The sequence below is a fragment of the Nicotiana tomentosiformis genome, chromosome 8 (genome assembly GCF_000390325.3).
Source record: "Nicotiana tomentosiformis chromosome 8, ASM39032v3, whole genome shotgun sequence".
Lineage (NCBI taxonomy): Eukaryota > Viridiplantae > Streptophyta > Magnoliopsida > Solanales > Solanaceae > Nicotiana > Nicotiana tomentosiformis.
In genome coordinates this window covers 18,703,142-18,728,828 of record NC_090819.1, presented here as the reverse complement: position 1 = coordinate 18,728,828, position 25,687 = coordinate 18,703,142, and the positions used below count along the sequence as shown (strand labels likewise).

The following is a 25,687-nucleotide window of genomic DNA, read 5'->3' as shown; positions in this document are numbered from 1 at the left end:
CCCTCAAAAGCCATGACATCTAGTGACCTTGGAGGAGTTTTTGCCATGTTGGTTTCGCATGAAGATTTTCCGTGATGGTATTGAGGCCTCTTGTTGTAATGCTGATAAAGGGGAAGAAAAGAGTGATGACATACTATTTGCACCATCTTCAGAAAATCTCATCGAGTCTATTCCTCAAGAAGTTAATACTTGCGAAAAAAAGCTACGTTCACAAATAACGATCTTCTACTAGGTGACATTACTCATAACCGCTCGTTGTACCTGGTTGGCTTTATGTGTGATGAAAGGGCAAATTGAATTTTAGTTGATGGAGGATCCTCAGTGAACATCTTGCCAATTCTCACTGTGAAATAACTTGGTATTCCCATGAACGAACTTTCAGAAAGTCGTGTCATGATTCAAGGATTCAACCAAGGGGCAAAGAGCCATAGGTGTGATCAGGTTGAGAATTACCATTGAAGATATACAATCAAGTGCATGGCTGCATGTGATCGATGTAAAGACTTCATACAATGTCTTTCTTAGAAGGCCTTGGATACATAAGAATAAAGTGGTTCCATCTACCTACCACCAATGTTTGAAGTACTACGAGCGTGAAGTCGAGGAGAAGATAGCTGTTGATGACGAGCCATTCACCGACGCTGAGTCATACTTCGCCAATGCAAAGTTCTACTTGAGGAACCGCATTATGAAGGAGCTAAAACCTGATGATGTCGCGCATGGCAAGAATGACGAGTCCACAACTAAGAGAGCTGAGGTGGTTGCCGACAAAACCAAAGTTGTTGCTGAGGAGGCACACCCTAACCCAAATAAATATCATAAAGGGAACACTGTATCTCACGACAAGAAAGTAACTTCTGCGCTCCAATATGTCCCTCGAAAGAAGAAAGATGAAGGTGAATCATCTGATCTCCAAACAAACATGATAAAGAGGTTAACTCTTCCGATCAAACGGATTGAGGCGATAAAGTTGTCCTCGAAGCTACTTAGAAAGTCTATATCTCAGAATTCACCATAAGGTATATCACTTCCTACGAAGCATACGAATGAAGGTTTTGATCCTAATGCTTACAAGTTATTTGCAAAGGCTGGATACAATCCTAATGAGTCATCAAAGCTAGGGAAGCTCCCATCAGAAGCTGCTACGAGGAAACCACGTGAATGTTTGGGATATAAACAACCCTCACCAGTGCGCATCTAAGAAGGGCGAGCAACAATTATATCACTGTGGAAGATGAATTTTCCGCCTCTAACAAACCTTCTGTCTTTGATCGACTTGGAAAATCAACTGTGAGGACTTTCGTATTTGAGAGATTGGGTCCATTAAAGAAGGGGAACAAGTTCCATAGAAATTATCAAAGCATAAGAACACCTGATTCGCCCAGAATTCAGAAAATCTCTAAGGATTTCCAAAGTTTGGTTCCTTCTAGAATGAGGCGACAAACAAAACTTGTGGTTTCATGTAAAGAAATACTGAAGGTAAATCCATATACTGTGGTCTACACTAAAGAACGTGATGAAGACGAAGAAAGTGTAGGTTCTTCGTATCATGTTACTGCACAAGGCGAGCATGGTGTTTCATCTCTAATAGAGGATGACCAGAAATTAGAGGATGTTTCAACGTGTTATCACATATCCTTCAATGATAGGGACCCTCAAGAAGATAAAGATGCAAAGGATGCTCCGCCTGAACTTGAAGAAGGGGTAAAGGCAATAGTTGACACTTGTCATATTTTGAAAATTCGGACTCATTTGTGACAACCTTCTAAAAATTCGGCAGAGTTTCAGGATCTTATTTTTTCTTCTTTTTTTTCAAATACCGGGATTTTCAGGAACCGAGTCAATTTTTTCTCTCCTTTTTTTCTTGATTTTCTTTCCCTATTCTAGAAGCTAGTCAACATGCAAGCCGAAATAAATAAATGCACAAGTAGCACGTCAAAATGCATCAGGATGGTCTTTAATTTGGGTACACGTGTCCAAGACGGACCCAACCCCTGTGTTGAGTCCCCAAAGTCAAATGCACGTGATGCAAACAAGCGTTCCTACTAGGGATCCGGCATGAGGCTATGTTATTCTAGGTTTGAATCCTGGGGTGTGTTGTTCTAGACCTGGCTTACCCAAGCGGACATCTCGAGTCGAAGGGGGCAACGTACCGGGAACCAAAAGGCCATCCGGCTTTGTAACTGATTTGATCCTCGTTCTAAATTAGGGTATGACACTAACCTAAAAGAAGCCACGCCAGCGTGCGATTCCCAAAAGATTTAGAAGACTCGGAGAGAAGAAGGGGTTCGTAATAGTTTTATATACAGTTCAAACAATATCAAAGCGGTCAAAAGCGTCATTTAGCACATTAGGCTCAAACAAGTAATATCAGACAATCACAAGAAAGCCAAGCATAACAGTTATTCTAAGCTCGAATTCTGAACCCTGAACCAGAGATTCTGGGTTCTTAGTCCCCAACAGAGTCACCAGAGCTGTCACATCTCCTTTTTTCCGAGGGGATAAGGAGTTTTTCCAATTAAAGTGACATTATTCGAAATAGGATTATTTATTTAATTTAGATTCGCCACTTGGGATATTTATTATAGTGTCCCAAGTCACCAATTTATTTTAAAATCCCAAATCGAGAAAATTGACTCTATTTTTGGTCTGCGAACACAGAAGACCGGGTAAGAAATTCTGTTAACCCGGGAGAAGGTGTTAGGCATTTTCGAGTTTCGTAGTTTTAGCACGGTCGCTCAACTATTAATAATTGGCCTAATTATCTGATTTATTACACGTTTAAGAACTTATTGTGCGTTTTTACTTTCTATCCGCTTTTAATAAAAAAAAATTTAATTGCTTTTTAGTATTTATGGAATTTATTTGAACAAGTCACGATGTCGCGCACTCGTTGTTTTTGTACATATTGCAAATCGCGTCATGTGAAATGCACCCGCGACTTACAACATGTTTATTTTATTATTATTTGAAGTTGTGGTCAAGTCGCATGAAATGCGCACTTAAGTTGGAATTTATGTATCGTGACCATGCCATGGGAACCGTACCCATGGCCACGATGATTTATTATTCGGGCCTAAAGCAAGCTACAATGTTCATTAATTATTATTCTAAACTAATTTGGAATTATTGTGAAGGTCAAAATTATGGAATTGATTGTGGGTAAATACATGTTTGAATACTAAAGAAGTATCACAAATGGTCATAACCTGATTAATTTAATAATGCTCACATTCTGATTTTCATTAAAGAAAAGATACATATTAGGCAAAAAGTGAAGCCAACAAAAACTCAAGAACAGACTCAGTTGTTCAAGACAAACATAATTATAATTGCACATGACAACAACAAACTAATTCCCAATGTAAAAATTATGGACAATAAGTTTCCATTTTTACCTTGTAGAGAAATTTCGCATTCAATACCAAATGGAAAATAAATGAAGATTCAAAAAGGACAACGAACAGTAAAGCAAATAAGAGAATTATCAGAGTCAATACATTCAATAGCCAGGAGTAACAACACGAAATCTTGAAGGCTTCTTATTACACATGAGACTAACAAAATCAGAAATTGAGCGGATCTTCAAATTTAAGCAGGAACTCATTTGTTTAATCATTTACTAAAAGCATAATACAAAGGAGTTTCAAACTAACCTGGTTGAACAAAGAAAACTCGAATAAACCAACTAAAGGCAGAGGCAAACTCGACCGAAGCTCATTAGTTCCCGAAATAGTAAATTCAGCGGAATCGAACAATGATTTGAGTTTAAATCAAACTCTCAGCTTCGAACCAAGCTCTACAGCTCCATCAGGCTTTGAAATCCCCAGAAAATATGAGAGAAGACAAGGATTTGAAACTGAAAATCAGCTTTGCAACTTTTAAAGTTTAGCTCTAAACTTTGTAATTCCCACTTGTTACTAGAGGCTTCAGCGTGTGTGTGTTAGGGAAGAATTTGTATGAGTGAAAGGTGAAGAAGGTGAGGGGAAGGCTGCTAGGATTTTGGTAAAAAATGAAGGGGGGGGGGGGGGGGGGCTCTGTTTTCTCCAGTGAAGAAAATGGGATTAGGTCGTTTATAGGGATAGAGGGATTTGGGCCAGGCGGGTTTGAGGGGATTTGGATCGCAAGAATTGTCTTTGGCCCAAATTTAAATAAGACCAACATATTCCTTAATTCCTTCTTTTGTGTTTTTTCTTTAAAAGATTCTAAATTAAATCCTATCGTATGTCTAATTTGCAAAATTAATCTACCTATTATTTCTAATATTCAAATAATTAATTGACTTGAAACTAATGGAAGAAAATTAATAATTTAAGACTAAAAGCTAAAAATATAAAATTCCCATGGTATTTTTGTGATTTTCATTTAATAATACAACTAATAAACATAATTAAATCCTAAAAATGCAAATGAAAACCTAAAATGCTATGCAATGAAGATTTGGACATTTTTTTGGTGTTTTCTTATAATTTTAAGATAATAATTATGCAACTAAATACAAACAATAATTAACAAGAAATTCCTAGAAATTTTATGAAAATTAAAACAATTAGAAAAATATATTTTAGTGGATTTTATAGGAGTATTTTTCACAGGGCAAAAATTATGTGCTCCCAGCTGCCCCTCTTTTCTCGAGAACATGAGGAGTTTTTGGCCAAAGATAAAGTAAGCAATTATGAGCAATTTTTTCCCTTTTGACACTCTATGGGGAAGCGTTTTGAAAACGTTTGACCGAACCTTGCTTCGGAAGTTGCCTACATATCCTTGGCTATAAAGGAATCAGGTCAGTGTAGTTCTGGATGTTTTGGTAGCTGGGACTACCATAAGCTGTAATTTCACTATTGTTGCTGCTGTTACTGTTTGCTGAGCTACTTATTACACCAAAATCAAAATGAAAAGAAACTAAACATGCCTATCAGCTATGAGTAACAAGGTTCCTGTCACGACCCAAAATCTCACATGTTGTGATGACGCCTATCTCAATATTAAGCAAGCCGACAATCTCAATAAACCACCCTATCTTTTAAATTTGAAAACGTAATTATTAAATTCAGCGGAAGAAAATCTCATAAACACAAATATAAACACTCCCAAAACCCGGTGTCACTGAGAACATGAGCATCTAGTATGAATACAAGTCTGGAAAATACGGTCTATAACAGACTAAGACCAAATACATTAAACAATGAGATAGGGAAAGAGAGACAAGGTCTGCAAAACACGACAACTACCTCTGAATCTCCGAAAAATCAACTATGCGAGAGATCAACACCCGCTATGCCCGAGAATACCTGGATTTGCACACGAAGTGCAGGGTGTAGTATGAGTACAACCAACTCAACAAGTAACGATAATAAATAAGGAACTGAAGATAATGACGAGCTACACAGTTACAATTCATTTTTAGTAATTCCAGCAGAGAGTAGGCATGCTTTCAATTCCAAAAGTTTAAGTCAAATCAGTTTTATACAGTTCAAGTTCATGTAATCCGGATATAAAAGCTTTCAGAGAATTTCACATCAATGACAGATATCAACTAAGTGCAACAACAAATAAAAAACAAGTACAGCCTTTCAGGGCAACAGATACTCAACTCGTCACAACAGCTCAACCACTAGGCTCTCAGCCCTCAGCACTCACACTCAATAGGTACAAGCGCTCACTAGGGGTGTACATACTCCGGAGGGGCTCCTACAGCCCAAGCGCTATAATCTGCACGGCCAACTCACGTGCTGCACGGACATCTCACGTGCCATAGTATCAATATCTGGATCTGCACGGCCAACTCACGTGCTATAGTATCAATATCTGGATCCGCACGGCCAACTCACGCGTTGTACGAACAACTCACGTGTTATAGTGTCAATATCTCACAATCAGGCCCTCGGCCTCACTCGGTCATAACTCTCTCCAGTCTCTCGGGCTCTCAATAATAATAAAATCAGCCCAAACAATAATGATATAATGCATCAATAATGAATAATAGAAACTAAGATAAAATAAACAAGTAAACTGTGACTGAGTACCAAACAACAATTTAGTAGATAATTCAATATGTACACGACCTCTGTGGGTCCCAGCAGTATCAACATATAGCCTAAACATGGTTTCTAACATGCATTACAGTCAAATTTCCATAACACATAGAGATCATATAGCTAATAACAAGTTATTCGACTTTACAGTTTTACGGGACGGACCAAGTCACAATTTCCTCGGTGCACGCCCACACGCCCGTCACCTAGCATGTACGTCACCTCCAAAGTAATCACATGATACAAAAATCCGGGGTTTCATGCCCTCAGGACCAGATTTAAAACTGTTACTTACCTCAAACCGTGTAATTCTTTATTCCGCTATGCCCTTGCCCCGAGAATTGGCCTCTGAAAGCCTCGTATCTAGCCACAATTAAATGCTAATTTTTCATAAAAATCTGAAATTTAGCTCAAACATTGCCAGTGGGGCCCACGTCTCGGAACTCGACAAAAGTTAAACAATCCAAAAGCCCATTCAACCACGAGTCTAACCATACCAATTTTACTAAAATCCGATCGACCCTCAAATCTTCAATTTAAACCAAGGGGGTTTTCTAAATTTTCCAACTTGATTCACCCAATAAATGATAAAAACAACCATGGATTCGAGTAATTTAGCCAATATTGAGTTAAGAACACTTACCCCGTTGTTTCCTCTGAAAATCTCACAAAAATCGCCTCTTCCCGAGCTCCAATCCGTCAAAAATAGAAAATGGGACGAAGTCCCATTTTCAGAATTTAAACTCTCTGCCCAGACATTTGCTCTATGCGATCGCGGACAAACACACGCGATCACGAAGTACAATTTTCCACTGCCCAGAAAAGACCCTACGCGATCGCGGTTGTCTTCACGCGATCGCGATGCACAAGATCCCAGCTCTACGCGATCGCATCCCTGTTCACGCGATCGCATAGAGCAAACGTGTGGCCCAACTTCCTCTCAAGTTCCCCTATGCGAACGCGGCCTCTCCCACGTGTTCGCGTAGCATACACTAGACCAACCTACGCGATCGCGAAGAATAAAATCAACACTGCCTCATCAAGCCTACGCGATCGCGGACATTCTCAAGCGATCGCGTAGTAAGAAACCAGTGACAGAAAACCAACATCATTCAGCTGGAATGCCAACTCCAAAATTGATCCGTTAACCATCTGAAACACACCCGAGGCCCCCGAGACCTCAACCAAACATACCGTCAAATCCTATGACATCATGCGAACTTAGTCGAACCCTCAAATCACCTCAAACAACGCTAAAACCACGAATCATACCCCAATTCAAGCCTAATGAACTTTGAAATTTCAAGTTTCCACAAACGACGCCGAAACCTATCAAATCAAGTCTGATTGACCTCAAATTTTGCACACAAGTCATAAATGACATAACGGAGGTATTCTAATTTTCAGAATCAGATTTCGACCCCGATATCAAAAAGTCAACCCCGGCCAAACTTCCCAAAAATTTAACTTTCGCCGTTTCAAGCCTAAATCCACTACGGACCTCCAAATTATTTTTCGGACACGCTCCTAAGTCTGAAATCACCATATGGAGCTACTGGAATCATCAAAATTCAAATCTGAGGTCATTTACATATAAGTCCACATCTGGTCATTTTTCTAACTTAAAATTTTTAATTTTGAGGCTAAGTGTCTCATTTCACTCTGAATTCTTTCCGGACCCGAGCCAACTAACCCGGTAAGTCATAAAACAATTGTAAAGTATAAATTGAGCAATAAATGGGGGAACAGGTTAAAATATTCAAAATAACCGGCCGGGTCATTACATTCTCCCCCTCTTAAACAAACGTTCGTCCTCGAACGGGTTTAGAATCATACCTGGGGTCTCAAATAGGTGTGGATAATTGCTCCGCATCTCCTGCTCAATTTCCCAAGTAGCTTCTCCAACTGGCTGGCCTCTCCACTGTACCTTTACTGATGTTATGTTCTTTGACCTCAGCTTTCGAACCTGCCGGTCTAAAATAGCCACCGGCTCCACATCATAAGTCAGATTGCCGTCCAGCTGTACTGTACTGAAATCTAGAATATGAGACAGATCCCCGACATACTTTCAAAGCATGGATACATGGAACACTGGATGAACACCTGATATACTAGGTGGCAAGGCAAGTTCATAAGCCACCTCTCCAATTTTCTTAAGTATCTCAAAAAGCCTAATATACCGAGGGCTCAACTTGCCCTTCTTCCCGAACATCAACACACCCTTCATTGGTGAAATTTTGAGCAGAACCTTCTCCCCAACCATGTAAGTAACATCACGGACCTTCCTGTCAGCATAACTCTTCTGTATAGACTGCGCCGTGCGAAGTCGCCCCTGAATCACTTTAACCTTCTCCAAAGCATCCTGAACCAAGTCAATACCCAATAGCCTAGCCTCACCCGGCTCAAACCAACCAACCGGAGATCGACACCATCTCCCATATAATGCCTCATACGGAGCAATCTGTATACTCGATTGGTAGCTGTTATTGTAAGCAAACTCCGCAAGTGGAAGAAATTTATCCCAAGAACCTCCAAAATCACTGACACAAGCGTGTAGCATATCCTTCAATATCTGAATAGTGCACTCGGACTGCCCTTCTGTCTGAGGGTGAAATGTTGTACTCAACTGAACTTGTGTGCCCAATTCTCGCAGTACTGCTCTCCAAAACTATGATGTAAACTACGTGCCCCGATCTAAAGTGATGGACACCAGCACACCGTGTCGACGAACAATCTTGCGGATATAAATCTCAGCCAACCGCTCCGAAGAATAATTAGTACCAACTGGAATAAAATGCACTGATTTGGTCAACCTATCTACAATCACCCAAATCGCATCAAACTTCCTCAATGTTCATGGAAGCCCAACTACGAAGTCTATGGTAATACGCTCCCATTTCCACTCCGGAATTTCAAGTCTCTAAAGTAATCCTCCTGGTCTATGATGCTCGCACTTTACCTGTTGACAATTTAAACACCGAGCTACAAACCCAACTATATCTTTCTTCATTCGCCTCCACCAATAGTGCTGCCTCAAATCCTGATACATCTTCGCGGCGCCTGGATGAATAGAGTACCGCGAACTGTGAGTTTCCTGGAGAATCAGCTCACGCAAACCATCTACATTAAGCACACATAGCTTGCCCTGCATCCGTAATACACCGTCATCTCCAATAGTGACTTCCTTGGCATCACCGTGTTGAACCGTGTCCTTAAGGACAAGCAGATGTGGATCATCATACTGGCACTCTCTGATACGATCATATAAAGAAGACCGAGAAACCACACAAGCCAAAACTCGATTCGGCTCGGAAACATCCAATCTAACAAACTGGTTGGCCAAGGCCTGAACATCCAATGCTAAAGGCCTCTCTACTACCAGTAAGTATACTAAGCTGCCCAAACTCTTCGCCTTATGACTCAAGGCATCGGCCACTATATTAGCCTTTCCGGGATGATAGATAATGGTGATATCATAATCCTTAAGCAACTCTAACCACCTACGCTGCCGCAAATTAAGATCCTTCTGTTTAAACAAATGTTATAGACTCCAATGATCGGTATATACCTCACACTGGACACCGTACATGTAATGCCGCCAAGTTTTCAAGGCATGAACTATAGCTGCTAACTCAAGGCCGTGGACCGGATAATTCTTCTCATGTGCCTTTAATTGTCTGGATGCATAGGAAATCACCCTGCCGTCTTGCATAAGTACTGCGCCGAGACCAATACGCGACGCGTCACAGTACACAGTATAAGACTCTGAACATATAGGCAACACCAATACTGGAGCTCTAGTCAAAGCTGTCTTGAGCTTCTGAAAGCTCTCCTCACACTTATCTTACCACCTGAACGGGGCACCTTTCTAGGTCAATTTAGTCATAGGCGATGCAATAGACGAGAAACCCTCCACGAAGCGACGATAATAACCGGCCAAGTCGAGAAAACTCCAAATCTCAGTAACTGAAGGTGGTCTGGGCCAACTCTGAACTGTCTCTATTTTCTTCGGATCCACCTTAATTCCTTCACCAGACACTATATATCCCAAGAATGCCACCGAACTAAGCCAGAACTCACACTTAGAAAATTTGGCATAAAGTCTCTCATCTCTCAGACTCTGTAATACAATACCCAAGTGTTGTGCATGCTCCTACTGGCTATGTGAGTACACCAGAATATCATCAATAAATACTACGACAAATAAATCAAGATATAGCTGGAATACACTATTCATCAAATGCATAAATGTTGTTGCGACATTAGTTAGCCCGAAAGACATCACAAAAAATTCGTAGTGACCACAACGAGTTCTGAATGCCGTCTTTAGAATATCCGAATTTCGAATTTTCAACTGGTGATACCCCGATCTCAAATTAATTTTGGATAACACCCTCGCTCCCTGAAGCTAGTTAAATAAGTCATCAATACGCGGCAAAGGATATTTATTCTTGATTGTAACTTTCTTCAACTACCTATAATCGATGCACATCCGTATAATACCATCTTTCTTCTTCACAAACAGAACCGGTGCACCCCAAGGTGACACGCTAGGCCTAATAAACCCCTTTTCAAGGAGTTCCTGAAGTTGCTCTTTCAATTCTTTTAACTCAGTTGGTGCCATACGATACAGAGGAATAGAAATGGGCCGAGTACCCTGCACCAAGTCAATACCGAAATCAATATCCCTGTCGAGTGGTATACCCGACAATTCTGCAGGAAATACATCTGGAAAGTCTCGCACGACCGGTACTGAATCAATAATAGGAGTATCAGCATCAACATCTCTCACAAAGGCCAAATATGACAAACATCCCTTTCCAACCATACGTTGGGCCTTCAAATAAGAAATTACCTTGCTAGGAACAAATCCTAGAGAACCTCTCCATTCAACCTTTGGCAACCCCAGCATCGTCAACATCATGGTTTTTTCGTGATAGTCCAGAATAGCATGACATGGAGACAACCAATCTATTCCCAGGATTACATCGAAACCAACCATACCGAGTAATAAGATATCAACTCTAGTCTCTAATTCTCCAATAGTTACCACACACGACCGATGCACACGGTCCACAGTAATAATATCTCCTACCGGTGTAGATATACAAATAGGTGAAACTAAGGACTCACATGGCATATCCAGATAATGAGCATAATACGATGATACATATGAATAAGTGGAATCAGGGTCAAATAATATAGAAGCCTCCATCTGGCACACTGAAACAATACCTATGATCACTGCATTTGAGGAAACAACATCTGGCCTGGCAGGAAAAGCATAGAATTGGGCCTGACCGCCACCTGATCGGCCTCCCCCTCTTGGGCGACCCCTAGCTGCCAGACCCCCACCCCGAGCTGGCTGGGCGGGTGGTGGAACTACTGGTACTGGTGCCGTCAGTCGAGGACTCTGTTGTGGAGCCCCACTCAACATCCTAGGACATTCTCTCTTAAAATGACCAAATTCTCCGCACTCGAAACAGCCCCTACTCTGACGGAATTGTTGCTCCTAATAACCCGAGAAATTACCTGTAGAAGCCTGAGCGGACAAGGCATGATGACAACTCTGCGCTGGTAGTGCACTGAATGAAGACTAGCCTGAGTGAGTACTATAAGAACTGTGGCTAGCTGATGCACCACGATGAGCTGGACGACCCGTCTGAGCGTGTCTGTAAGAACGACCCCTACCACGTTAAAACTGACCCCCTGAAGGAATACCGTTGTAATCACCTGGACCACGAGGCCTCTTAGCCTCATTCTCTCCACATTCCTGGCTACGTACCATCTCTATCTACCGAGCAATGTTAACTACCTCATCAAAAGTAGCACCAGACACCCTCTCCATAGTCATAAGTAAACGCAACTGATATGTGAGGCCATCAATGAACCTCTTAATACTCTCCCTATCAGTGGGAACCAACCAGACTACGTGACAAGCCAAATTGGAAAATCTCATCTTGTATTGAGTCACACACATACCATCCTGCTCAAACAGTCTGCGCAGCTCCTCTCTGCGAGACTGTGGCACGAACTTCTCCAAAAACAGAACGGAGAATTCCTGCCATGTAAGTGGTACTACACCAACTGGTCTGCACCTCTCATAAGACTCCCACCATCTGAAGGCAGCCCCAGAAAACTGAAAAGTAGTGAATGAGACCCCACTGGTCTCCAAAATACCCGTTGTCTGAAGCATCCGCTGACACCTATCCAGAAAACCCTGAGCATCCTCTGACTCAGTACCGCTAAATGGTGGAGGTCTAAGCCTATCAAATCTCTCAAGTCTCCTCTGCTCATCGTCTTCCATAATAGGAACTACCGGGGCCTGATCAGCTGCAACCGGTTGGGCTGGTAGTGCCCTCGGTATATGAAGTCTATGTACTACCTGGTCTAGAGTACGGGAAATAGAGGTATGAGTACCTCCCCCGGCCTGAGAAGTGGCAGGTGCGGCCTGAGCCAAAACCACCTGAGCAAGACCAGTGCAAACTGTCAATATCTGGGCCAAAGTCTCCTGAAGGCCTGGAATCTCAATAGGCCCATCTGATGCCTGAGTTGGTCCTGTCGGCTCAACTATGTCTGGAATCTGCTCCTGAGCTGGAGCAACTTGTGGTACTACAGGTGCGGGTCCAACTGTGGTACGAGCTACACCTCGACCTCTACCTCGGCCCCGACCTCTCGCGGCCCTAACTGGTGGCACTGGTGGCTGACCGTCTAATCCGGTAGTACGCGTTCTCACCAGTTGTGAGAGAACATAATAACAAAAAATTAGTTTTCGGAATCAACAATTTCGCATGACAGAATACAAGAAAGTGAAATTTTCCTAAGGGTTCTGCAGCCTCTTGAAGATAAGTACAGACGTCTGCATATCGATCCGCAAGACTCTACTAAACCTGCTCATGACTCGTGAGACCTATGCAACCTAGGCTCTGATACCAACTTATTACGACCCAAAATCTCACATGTCGTGGTGGCGCCTATCTCAATACTAGGCAAGCCGACAATCTCAATAAATCACCCTATCTTTTAAATTTAAAAACGTAATTATTAAATTCAGCAGAAGAAAACCTCACAAACACAAATATAAACACTCCCAAAATCCTGTGTCACTCAGTACATGAGCATCTAGTATGAATACAAGTCTGGAAAATATGGTCTATAACAGTCTAAGACCAAATACATTAAACAAGGAGATAGGGAAAGAGAACAATGTCTGCAAAACATGGCAGCTACCTCTGAATCTTCGGAAAATCAACCGTGCGAGAACATCAACACCCTCTATGCTCGGGAACACTTGGATTTGCACACGAAGTGCATGGAGTAGTATGAGTACAACCAACTCAGCAAGTAACGATAATAAATAAGGAACTGAAGATAATGACGAGCTACACAGTTACAGTTCATTTTCAGTAATTCCAGCAGAGAGTATGCATGCTTTCAATTCCAAAAGTTTAAATCAAATCAGTTTTATACAGTTCAATTTCATGTAATCCGGATATAAAAAAGCTTTCATAGAATTTCACATCAATGACAGATAGCAACTAAGTGCAACAACAAATGAAAAGCAAGTACAGCCTCTCTGGGCAACAGATACTCAACTCGTCATAACAGCTCAACCACTAGGCTCTCAGCCTTCAACACTCATACTCAATGGGTACTCGTGCTCACTAGGGGTGTACAGACTCCGGAGGAGCTCCTACAACCCAAACTCTATAATTTGCATGGCCAACTCACGTGCTGCACGGACAACTCACGTGCCATAGTATTAATATATGGATCCGTACGGCCAACTCACGTGCTATAGTATCAATATCTGGATCTGCACGGCTAACTCACGTGCTGCACGGACAACTCACGTGCTATAGTATCAATATCTCACAATCAGGCCATCGGCCTCACTCAGTCATAAATCTTTCCAGTCTCTCGAGCTCTCAATAATCATGAAATCAGCCCAAACAATAATGATATAATGCATCAATAATGAACAATAAAGGCTGAGATAAAATAAACAAGTAAAATGTGACTGAGTACCAAACAACAATTTAGCAGATAATTCATCATGTACACGAACTCTGTGGGTCCCAACAGTATCAACAGATAGCCTAAACATGGTTTCTAACATGCCTTACAGTCAAATTTTCACAACACATAGAGATCATATAGCTAATAACAAGTTATTCAACTTTACAGTTTCACGGGACGGACCAAGTCAAAATCCCATCGGTGTACGCCCACACGCCCGTCACCTAGCATGTGCCTCACCTCCAAAGTAATCACATGATACAAAAATTCGGGGTTTCATACCCTCAGGACCAGATTTAAAACTGTTACTTACCTTAAACCGTGTAATTCTTTATTCCGCTATGCCCTTGCCCCGAGAATTGACCTCTGAAAGCCTCGTATCTAGCCACAATTAAATGTTAATTTTTTATAAAAATCCAAAATTTAGCTCAAACATTGCCAGTGGGGCCCACATCTCGGAACTCGATAAAAGTTAAACAATCTGAAAGCCCATTCAACCATGAGTCTAACCATACCAATTTTACTAAAATCCGATCGACCCTCAAATCTTCAATTTAAACCAAGGGGGTTTTCTAAATTTTCCAACTTGATTCACCCAATAAATGATAAAAACAACCATGGATTCGAGTAATTTAGCCAATATTGAGTTAAGAACACTTACCCCATAGTTTCCTCTGAAAATCTCCCAAAAATCGCCTATTCCCGAGCTCCAATCCGTCAAAAATGGCCCATTTTCAGAACTTAAACTATATGCCCAGATATTTGCTCTACGCTATCGCGGACAAACACACGCGATCGCGAGGCACAATTTTCCACTGCCCAGAAAAGACCCTACGTGATCGCGGTTGTCTTCACGCGATCGCAATGCACAAGATCCTAGCTCTACGCGATCACATCCCTCTTCACGCAATTGCATAGAGCAAACGCGTGGCCCAACTTCCTCTCAAGTTCCCCTATGCGAACGCGGCCTCTCCCACGCGTTCGCGTAGCACAGACTAGCCGAACCTACGCGATCGGAAATAATAAAATCAACACTGCCTCATCAAGCCTACGGGATCGCGGACATTCTCATGCGATCGCGTAGAAGGAAATTAGTGATAGAAAACCAGCATTCTTCAGCTGGAATGCCAACTCCAAAATTGATCCGTTAACCATCTGAAACTCACCCAAGGCCTCCGGGACCTCAACTAAATATACCGTCAAGTCCCATAACATCATGCAAACTTAGTCGAAACCTCAAGTCACTTCAAACAATGCTAAAACCACGAATCATACCCCAATTCAAGCCTAATGAACTTTGAAATTTCAAGTTTACACAAACGAGGCCGGAACCTATCAAATCAAGTCTGATTGATATCAAATTTTGTACAAAAGTCATAAATAACATAACAGAGGTATTTCAATTTTCAGAGTCGGATTCCGACCCCGTTATCATAAAGTCAACCCCCCGGTCAAACTTTCCAAAAATTCAACTTTCGCCATTTCAAGCCTAATTCCACTACAGACCTCCAAATAATTTTTTGGACATGCTCCTAAGTCCTAAATCACCATACGGAGCTATTGGAATCACTAAAATTCAATTCGGAGGTCGTTTACACATAAGTCCACATCCGATCACTTTTCTAACTTAAAATTTTTAATTATGAGACTAAGTGTCTCATTTCACTCCGAATTCTTTCCGCACCCGAACCAACTAACCCTGTAAGTCATAAAATAACTGTAACGTATAAATTGAGCGGGAAATAGGGGAAAGGGGTTAAAATATTCAAAACGACCGAACAGTTCCTATCTCTAAGTCTTTTGAAACTTGATCTTGAGTCTTGGCTGGTTCTTCATGCGACTCTGATCTAAACTTTGATGCTTGGTAGCTACAGGTGCTAGTTCATTCTTCTTCGGTTTTTTCTGATCAAAACGGGAAATACAATGCTCGTGACCTCAGTCATGTCTTGAGCAGTCCATGTTCCTTCATCCTTTTCTACATTTTGGATTCACTTATTTTTCTTTTTCTTTTTTTATTATCTTGGATTGAGACTTCTTTTTCTGGTCACCTCGAAACCTGTGCCTCGAGGGAAAACTTGCTTAGACATCAAAACAAACAAACGAACAAAATTTTTCTGCCCCAGTTTTCACTTGAAAAATTTCGTGAGTTATTTGTAACAAAACTCTATACTACTTCATTATTGAAAGCGATAAAAGGGTCGGGAATGGTGTACCCGGAGAAAACATGATTCTTTGGGAATGGTGTACCCTGATTGTCAAAATGGTGCCCCAACTAGGGAGTGGAAGCCATATGTTGGAAAAGGAGACTAGGGAGTGGAGACCTTATGTATAAAATAACATCAACTAGGGAGTGGAGACCCTATGTTGGAAAAGGAGACTAGGGAGTGGAGACTTTATGTCTAAAATAAAATCAACTAGGGAGTGGAGACCCTATGTTGGAAAAGCGCCTAGGGAGTGGAAATCCTATGTCTAAAATAAAATCAACTAGGGAGTGGAGACCTTATGTTGGAAAAGCGACTAGGGAGTGGAGACCCTATGTCTAAAATAAAGTCAACTAAGGAGTGGAGACCCTATGTTAGAAAAATGACTAGGGAGTGGAGACCCTATGTTAGAAAAATGACTAGGGAGTGGAGACCTTATGTCTAAAATAAAGTCAACTAGGGAGTAAAGACCCTATGTTGGAAAAACGACTATGGAGTGGAGACCCTATGTCTAAAATAAAATCAACTAGGGAGTTGAGACCCTATGTTGGAAAACGAGACTAGGGAATTGTGTACCCTATGCTAAAATGAACCGAGAAGGATTTTTGTTTTTATTTTTTGTTTTTTTAATTTGAAAAATCATTTTCATTTTTTTGAGAAAATTAATTATTTTTAAACAAACTGCCCCAATGCTTATTTTTTGAGGGCATGAACAAATGGCCCTTTTTTTTAATCCATACTTTTTTATAATTATCCTAGGAGAAAATTTATCAGACTAGGTTTTTTATATTAGGAGAAAGATTCATTAGACTAAGATTTCTATCCTAGGAGAAAATTCATCAGACTAGGTTTTATTTATCTTAGGAGAAAGATTCATCAGACTAAGACATTTTTTAATTTTTTTTTAATCTTAGGAGAAAGATTCATCAGACTAATTTTTTTTTTTATCTTAAGAAAAAGATTCATCAGACTAAGATTTCTATCCTAGGAGAAAAATTCATCAGACTAGATTTCTTATCTTAGGAGAAAATTTCATCATACTAAGACTTCGATCCTAGAAGAAAGTTCATCAGACTAGGTCTTTTTTTTTTGTTATCTTAGGAGAAAGATTCATCAGACTAAGACGTTTATCCTAGGAGAAAGATTCATCAAACTAGGTTTTATTTTATTATCTTAGGAGAAAGATTCATCAGACTAAGATTTCTTTCCTAGAAGAAATTTCATCAGACTAGGCTTTCTTATCTTAGGAGAAACATTCATCAGACTGAGACTTCGATCCTAGGAGAAATTTCATCAGACTAGGTTTTCTTATCTTAGGAGAAATATTCATCAGACTAAGACTTCGATCCTAGAAGAAAATTCATCAGACTAGGTCTTTTATTTTTATCTTAGGAGAAAGATTCATCAGACTAAGTCGTTTATCCTAGGAGAAAGATTCATCATACTAGATTTTATTTTGTTATCTTAGGAGAAAGATTCATCAGACTAAGATTTCTTTCCTAGAAGAAAGTTCATCAGACTAGGCTTTCTTATCCTATGAGAAAAATTCATCAGACTAAGACTTCGATCCTAGGAGAAAGTTCATCAGACTAGGTTTTCTTATCTTAGGAGAAATATTCATCAGATTAAGACTTCGATCCTAGGAGAAAGTTCATCAGACTAGGTCATTTTATTTTTTATCTTAGGAGAAATATTTATCACACTAAGATTTATTACCCTAGGAGAAAGATTCATCAGACTAGGAATTTTTGTCTTAGGAGAAAGATTTATCAGACTAAGACTTCTATTGGGAGAAAAATCCATCAGACTAGGATCTATTACCCTAGGAGGAAAATGCAAAGATCAATGGCATGATTTGTGCATTCTAACAAGAAAAATAAAGGCAAAGATTTGATAAACTTCCCTTTGGCTGCTCTTCTTGAATTGTTTTTCTCTCTTTTCTTTTTTCATTTTTTCTCTTTTTTTTGGAAACACTTTCCTTACACTGCTTTGGTCTTGTTTCAAACAAAGAAAATTTTTGTGAGTTTTAATAGTGGTGGTCAGTTTGTGGCCTTGATGTCTTTGGCAACTTGGCTTTGTGATCATCCAACTTTGGAAGACCGACTGTATTGGTAGTTGGTTGCACTGCTGGGAGACTCTGCTGTTTCTTTCAAGAGACCTTTACTTTCTGTATCAACCTTGATTGTTTCGCTCCCAGTGCCATTTATGTTTTGTGGCTCAATCAACCTTATCTCAAAAAAGAGATTTCTTTTCTTGGATAACCTTTTTTGATATCTTGAATAGCTTTTGCTTTTGGAGCAATTTGTCTGTCAGAGAGAATCACAACTGGTAAGTGCCTTTTGCATAATGTGTACACTTCATAGTCATTGTTCAGTACTACAGAGAATCCCTGATTAATCTTGAGGTTATCTTTGCTTGCTTTAGCCAAGTAGGCTGACAAGAGTCTTTTGGGGGGAGAAGCCCTTGTATGAATCCTCAAAGCATGTAGACTGTAACAACAGAGTGTGCTAGCCAAATTTACTTTGTGCAACTGAAAAGGTGGTAGCAGATTTTGAAATCTTTTCTTGCTTACTTTGATGAGGACTGGCTCAAAGCAAAAGGACATAAATGATGCAAATAAACAATATTAACAGGAAATGCCCTTGTCGGGAAGGAAAGGAAGATTTTTTTAAGGCAGCTAGCATTAATGATCATGACATGCATTTTGGACTTAGTGGCCCGATCTTTCAAATCAATCTAACCTTTATTCTTGTCATTCCTTCAAGCTTTCAAACCGAGCATCTTTGTGCCAAATATTTGCACTAGATTCATGACTCACCTTCGACTAGTGGTGCCCCGGGGGATTTTCACTAACAAGTCTCTCTCATTTCTTTATCTCTACTTACTGTCGTCTTATATTGCCCGTGAAGGTTTTCACTAGTAAGACTCTCTCATTTTTTCTTTTCTTTTTTTCTTTCCCCCTTATTTTGGCTTTCTTTTGTGAGCAACTTGACAATGTTCTATGTCGTGTGACAACTGTTGCTCATTGCATATGTCTCTTGGCATTCTTGAAGGCATATCAGAAGGTCTTTATTTGGAAGGTTTTTGGATAGGGTTGGAAAGAAAGGACGGCATGAAGGCTCAAAGTAAACTCCAAATGAGGGGTTGTAGACTTACAACTCTTGGAATCGACTCTTTCAAAAGTGAAACAAAATCTTGGTCCCAGTTTCAGATATTGGGGATATTTTGGATATTCTTTTCCTGAATTCTTATTTGGTTGGACCGAGCCATGTAAGGTTGCCTACATATCCTTTTTTAAAGGAATCAGGTCAAACGTAGTTCATACTTCTGACCTAACTATTGTTTTTTCATTTTTCTTTTTGTTTTTTTCTCTTTTGTTTTCAAAGCAAGTTGCCCCAGCTTTTATTTTTCTGGGGGCATGGACCTTTGACTGTTATTTTCTTCTTCTTCTTCTTGTTTTTCACTTGAACTTTAAAAATTGCCCCAGTTTGTACTCTTGGGGCATGGACCTCTTTTCCTTTTTATTTAATTTTTTGACTTTTAACTCTAAACTTGATTCCAATAGGGGGTGGTCAAAGAAAATAGCATAAGCTCAAAAGGGATAACGAAGGGTATAAAGTGTTTGGATAGCTGAAAAGGGGCCTCCCAGCCTCGAAACTGCCAATCATAGTATCCTTTCGTGATCACAATTGATGAGCATGTCTGTCTTCTTAGCGTGTCGTGGTCGAAAGACACTTCCCATCCATTGATGTCAAACTTTCCACCAATTTCAATTGATTCAACATTCTCAAATCTGATGTTCGCAATGATTTTGAAGGTAAAGATCCTTAACCTCTACGGGTATGACTATTCTAGTTCCACTTGAATTTTACTCAGGCTTAATTCCAAGGTATTTCAACTCTTTTTCATCCTAAAAAGTATCTTTTTCTCAGTTTTCCAATTCAAGCTTAAATCAATTTTCTAAGATCTGGCCAAAAATTTCGCATGCATGTCATGTCACTAGAACTAGCGACAAAAGAACTAAGCATGGAATGACACAAAAGGACAAATTGTATTTCATTGAGTAAAGGATGGAAAGGGTTTAACAACAAGACAAACAACCTAAAATCTGAGTTACAACCCTAAAATAAACCAGATAATAAAAATAGCAATAGAACAGACAAACAAGACTCACACAAATAGAATAGAGGGATAGAAGGGTTTGACTCAATAAAGCAAATAAAATCTGGATCACAATCCTGAAATAACCTAGATAATAGAAAAAATATCAAAACAAGCTACCAAGATTCCTTCCTAGTGAGGGAATGACTTTTCAATTGCTAAGCCTGACATTTAGCCACAAAACTGCTCATCATAAACACCACGGCCTTCTCCAATGTCAATATCATTAACTTCAATCAGCAAGTTCCCGAGAGGATACTCATGTTCCATGTCACCACGTATTATTCCCACAAAGTGTGCATCATTATGTGCATGTAAAGGATTCTGCGCGATATTCTAGGTGTCACTGTCTTGGATCAAAATCAATTTTTCCTGGATCATCCTTTCAATTTCTCTTTTCGAATCCCGACAGCTTTCAACATTGTGCCCCTGGGCATTGGAATGATATTCACACCTTTTAGAAAGGTCAAAGCTTCTTGCACGTGGGTCCACATGATTTGGAGGAATAGGTGAAATCATATCATAATGCTTTAACTTCTCAAACAAGCTTCCATAGGACTCTCCTATTGGTGTAAAATTATCTTTCAACCTCTGTTCCCCTTTATACCCCTGGCTTTGATGTGGGTTATGGGGAACCTGAAAATTTTGTATAGGCTGGTGGAGATTTTGTGGTGCTGGTGCTCACCTTCTGGGGGGTCTTGGTGGCTGGACAACATACTAAGGTGGAGCAACAGAAAATTGTGGGCTCTGAGGTGGAGCAACAAAGTTATGTGGGTTCTGAGGTGGATAGTAGTGCTCAGGGGAATCATCGGAAACCAGACAAGACTGGTCATACCTTCGAGATGTTCTCCTAGGACCTCTTCTCGACCCTGATGTCATCATGGTTTCTTCATTCTTCTCATTCGTGTCACTAAAATTAACAGATTCAATTTGGACAGCCTGAGTTGCGGCTTTGAGAACTGCTTGACTTATATTTTTGCCTGTCTTAAGGCCATTCTCAACTATTTCCCCAATTTTAATTGCTTCTGAGAAGGATTTGCCAACTGCGGACATCATGTTTTGAAAATAATCTGGCTCTTGATCCTGAAGGAGAATAGTGATTAACTCGTGGTCATCCATGGGTGGCTTAACTCTAGCCGCTTTCCCTCTCCATTTAATGGCATATTCCCTAAAACTTTCAGTTGGTTTCTTCTTCAGGTTTGAAAGGGAATTAAGATCTGGTGCGATGTCGATGTTGTATTGGAATTGTTTGACAAAGGCCCGGGCCATGTCATCCCAGACATGCCAGTGAGAGGTGTCTTGATCCATAAACCATTCGGAGGCTAATCCCATAAGGCTTTCCCCAAAATAAGACATCAGCAATTCTTCCTTTCCTCCCGTACCTCTTAGTTGATTGCAATACCTTTTCAGGTGGGCTATAGGGTCTCCATGTCCATCATACTTTTCAAATTTAGGGGTCTTGACACCAAGTGGCAAACAAATATCGGGGAACATACATAGATCCTTGAAAGCAATACTCTTCTGACATGCCAACCCTTGCATGTTTTTCAACTGTTATTCTAAGCTTTTCATTCTTTGGGTCATTTCTTCTTGTGCCATCTTTTGGGCAGGCTTCTCAATCTTTGCAGGAAGATCAAATAGGTACGAGTGGTATTGTTTTTGCTGGGTAGCAAATTGTGACTCATGAGTTTTCTTCTGTACCAGTGTCGGCTGTGGGATGGTGAAGACGGGCATAACAATAGTGGTTGTCTGATTGGTTGTCAATGGCACACTTTGGGAGTGCGCAATAGAAGTTCCAGTTGTAGTCGTATAGTTGGGATAAAGACTGATTCCACGTGGATCGGATTGATCAGACAATAAGACCGGAATGGCAGTAGTCGAGATGGATGTGAACTCTAGGAAACCATGGATAGAAAAAGGCGGTCCTTGGCCATTGGCCCATGCTTGACACATTTCAATCATTTGCTGCTTCAGTACTCTATTTTCTTGAACCACAATAGACTTTTGTTGAACCCTCTGACTCTGAGCTTTTTTAGCACTCTTAACAGCTTCGATGCCAGTTGTCATTTTTCCTTGGATCTTGTATTGTCAGCTTACCACAAACCGACCACCTCAAACTTTCTTCACCATTCAAAACAAAGAACACGTTAGAATGGGCTCAATCTATTATTATCAATTTTGTTTTTTTGGATTTTGAATTTTTTAAAAATAGTCGATCAAACCTGATGTGGGTTGCCTACGTATCATGTGGGAACATGAATCAGATCTTGCATAGTTCGGGAAGATCATGAATAAAGTAAATAAACTCACTCTTTTTTTTGGATTTTGAATTTTTATTTTTAATTTCCGAAAGAAAGACTTATAAAGAAGAAATAAAATATTTTTGGATTTCGATTTGTTTGGCTTTTGTTTTTGAGAATTTTTGAAAAGAAAGACTTCTAAAGTAGAAAAAAATATATATATGTTTTTGTGAATTTTGATTTTTTTCTCTTTTGTTTTCTGGAATTTCGAAAGAAAAACTTCTAAAGAAGAAAGAAAATATTTTTGGATTTTTGGACTTTTATTTTAAATTTATGAAAGAAATAATTCTAAATAAAAAAAGAAAATATTTTTGAATCTTGATTTTCTTTTCAATTTTCGAAAGGATAATGAAAATATTTTTGTATTTTTTAAAAAAAATGGGGTCTAAAGGAAAGACTTTCTAAAGAAGGAAGTAAAGGAAAATATTTTTGAATTTATTTTTTGAAAATTGTGGGCCGGAACCGATGAAGTTTGCCTACGTATCTCAGATCCGGTGAAAATCAGACCCGCATAGTTCGGTCAATTTTTCAGGACCGGGGGAAAATGTCATTTTTTTGAAAATTCGGGCTCATTTGAGTTTCAGTATCTTTTTTTTTCTTCTTTTTTTTTCAAATACCGGGATTTTCAGGAACCGAGTCAATTTTCTCTCTCCTTTTTTTCTTGATTTTCTTTTCCTATTCTAGAAGCAAGTCAACATGCAAGCAGAAACAAAGAAATGCACAAGTAGCAAGTCAAAATGCATCAGGGTGGTCTTTAATTTGGGTACACATGTCCTAGACGGACCCAACCCCTGTGTTGATTCCCCAAAGTCAAATGCACGTGATGCAAAAAAATGTTCCTACTAGGGATCCGGCACGAGGCTATGTTATTCTAGGTTTGAATCCTGGGGTGTGTTGTTCTAGACCTGACTTACCCAAGCGGACAACTCGAGCCTGGGGGAGGGGGGAGGGGGGCAGCAACGTACCGGGAACCAAAAGACTATCCGGCTTTGTAACTAATCCGATCCTAGTTCTAAATTAGGCTATGACATTAACAGAAAAGAAGCCACGCCAGCGTGCGATTCCCAGAAGATTTAGAAGACTCAGAGAGAAGAAGGGGTTCGTAACAGTTTTATATACAGTTCAAACAATATTAAAGCGGTAAAAAGCGCCATATAGCACATTAGGCTCAAACAAGTAATATCAGACAATCACAAGAAAGCCAAGCATAACAGTTATTCTAAGCTCGAATTCTGAACCCTGAACCAGAGATTCTGGGTTCTTAGTCCCCAGCAGAGTCGCCAAAGCTGTCACACCTTCTTTTTTCCGAGGGGATAGAGAGTTTTTCCAATTAAAGTGACATTATTCGAAATAGGATTATTTATTTAATTTAGATTCGCCACTTGGGATATTTATTATAGTGTCCCAAGTCACCGGTTTATTTTAAAATCCCAAATCGAGGAAATTAACTCTATTTTTGGTCTGCGAACACAGAAGACCGGGTAAGGAATTTTGTTAACCCGGGAGAAGGTGTTAGGCATTCCCGAGTTCCGTAGTTTTAGCACGGTCGCTCAACTATTAATAATTGGCCTAATTATCTGATTTATTATACGTTTAAGAACCTATTGTGCGTTTTTACTTTCTATTAGCTTTTAATAAAAATTTTAATTACTTTTTAGTATTTATGGAATTTATTTGAACAAGTCGCGAAGTCGCACACTCGTTGTTTTTGTACATATTGCAAATCACGTCATGTGAAACGCACCCGCGACTTACAACTTGTTTGTTTTATTTTTATTTGAAGTTGAGGTCAAGTCGCGTGAAACGCGCACTTGAGTTGGGATTTATGTATCGTGACCATACCACGGAAACCGTACCCATGGCCACGATGATTTATTAATCGGGCCTAAAGCAAGCTACGATCTTCATTAATTGTTATTCTAAACTAATTTAAAAATATTGTGAAGGTCAAAATTATGAAATTGATTTTGGGTAAAATACATGTTGAATACTAAAGAAGTATCACAAATGGTCATAACCTCATTAATTTAATTATGCTCACATTCTGATTTTCATTAAAGAAAAGATACATATTAGGCAAAAAGTGAAGCCAACGAGAACTCAAGAACAGACTCAGTTGTTCAAGACAAACATAATTATAATTGCACATGATAACAACAAACTAATTCCCAATGTAAAAGTTATGGACAATAAGTTTCCATTTTTACCTTGTAGAGAAATTTCGCATTCTATACCAAATAACAAATAAATGAAGATTCAAAAAGGACAACAAACAGTAAAGCAAACAAGAAAATTATCAGAGTCAATACATTCAAAAGCCAGGAGTAACAACGCAAAATCTTGACGGCTTCTCATTACACATGAGACTAACAAAATCAGAAATCGAGCGGATCTTCAAATTTAAGCAGGAACTCATTTGTTTAATCATTTACTAAAAGTATAATACAAAGGAGTTTAAAACTAACCTGATTGAACAAAGAAAACTCGAATAAACCAACTAGAGCCAGAGGCAAACTCGACCGAAGCTCAGCAGTTCCCGAAATAGTAAATTCAGCGGAATTGAACAGTGATCTGAGTTTAAATCAAACTCTCAGCTTCGAACCAAGCTTTAAAGCTCCGTCAAGCTTTGAAATCCCCAGAAAATGTGAGATAAGACAAGGATTTGAAACTGAAAATTAGCTTTGCAACTTTTGAATTTTAGCTCTAAACTTTGTAATTCTCACTTGTTACTAGAGGCTTCAGCGTGTATGTGTCACGGAAAAGTGTGCATGAGTGAGAGGTTAAGAAGGTGAGGGGAAGACTGCTAGGTTTTTGGTAAAAAATGAGGGGAGGAGGGGGGGGCTCTGTTCTCTCCTGTGAAGAAAGGGGGATTAGGTTGTTTATAGGGATAGAGGGATTTGGGCTAGGGAGGGGATTTGGGCCGCAAGAATTATCTTTGGCCCAAATTTAAATAAGACCAACATATTCCTTA

The 25,687-nt window shown here is 39.8% G+C and overlaps 1 protein-coding gene across 3 annotated transcripts; it reads right to left on the bottom strand.

Moving 5' to 3' along the window:
- Positions 1–1,961: 1,961 nt before the first annotated feature.
- LOC138896810 (uncharacterized) lies at positions 1,962–25,564 on the bottom strand. 3 transcript variants are annotated; one of them, XR_011410220.1, is made up of 2 exons: positions 25,182–25,564; positions 1,962–5,291 (listed from the first exon to the last, which is right to left on the bottom strand). XR_011410220.1 is itself a non-coding variant. In XM_070182142.1 (2 exons), exon 2 carries the CDS (start codon positions 11,470–11,472, stop codon positions 10,507–10,509), a length of 966 nt encoding a protein of 321 aa, XP_070038243.1. In that variant the 5' UTR covers positions 11,473–13,400; positions 25,182–25,564; the 3' UTR covers positions 6,595–10,506. The 3 variants fall into 3 exon arrangements, 1 of the variants encoding a protein (XP_070038243.1); XM_070182142.1 differs by lacking the exon at positions 1,962–5,291 and adding an exon at positions 6,595–13,400; XR_011410221.1 differs by lacking the exon at positions 1,962–5,291 and adding an exon at positions 14,632–22,537.
- Positions 25,565–25,687: the final 123 nt, after the last annotated feature.

What these genes read in the sequence shown, in the direction of transcription:
- LOC138896810 (XM_070182142.1), bottom strand. Translation starts at nt 11,472, where the DNA reads ATGTTGAGTGGGGCTCCACAACAGAGTCCTCGACTGACGGCACCAGTA.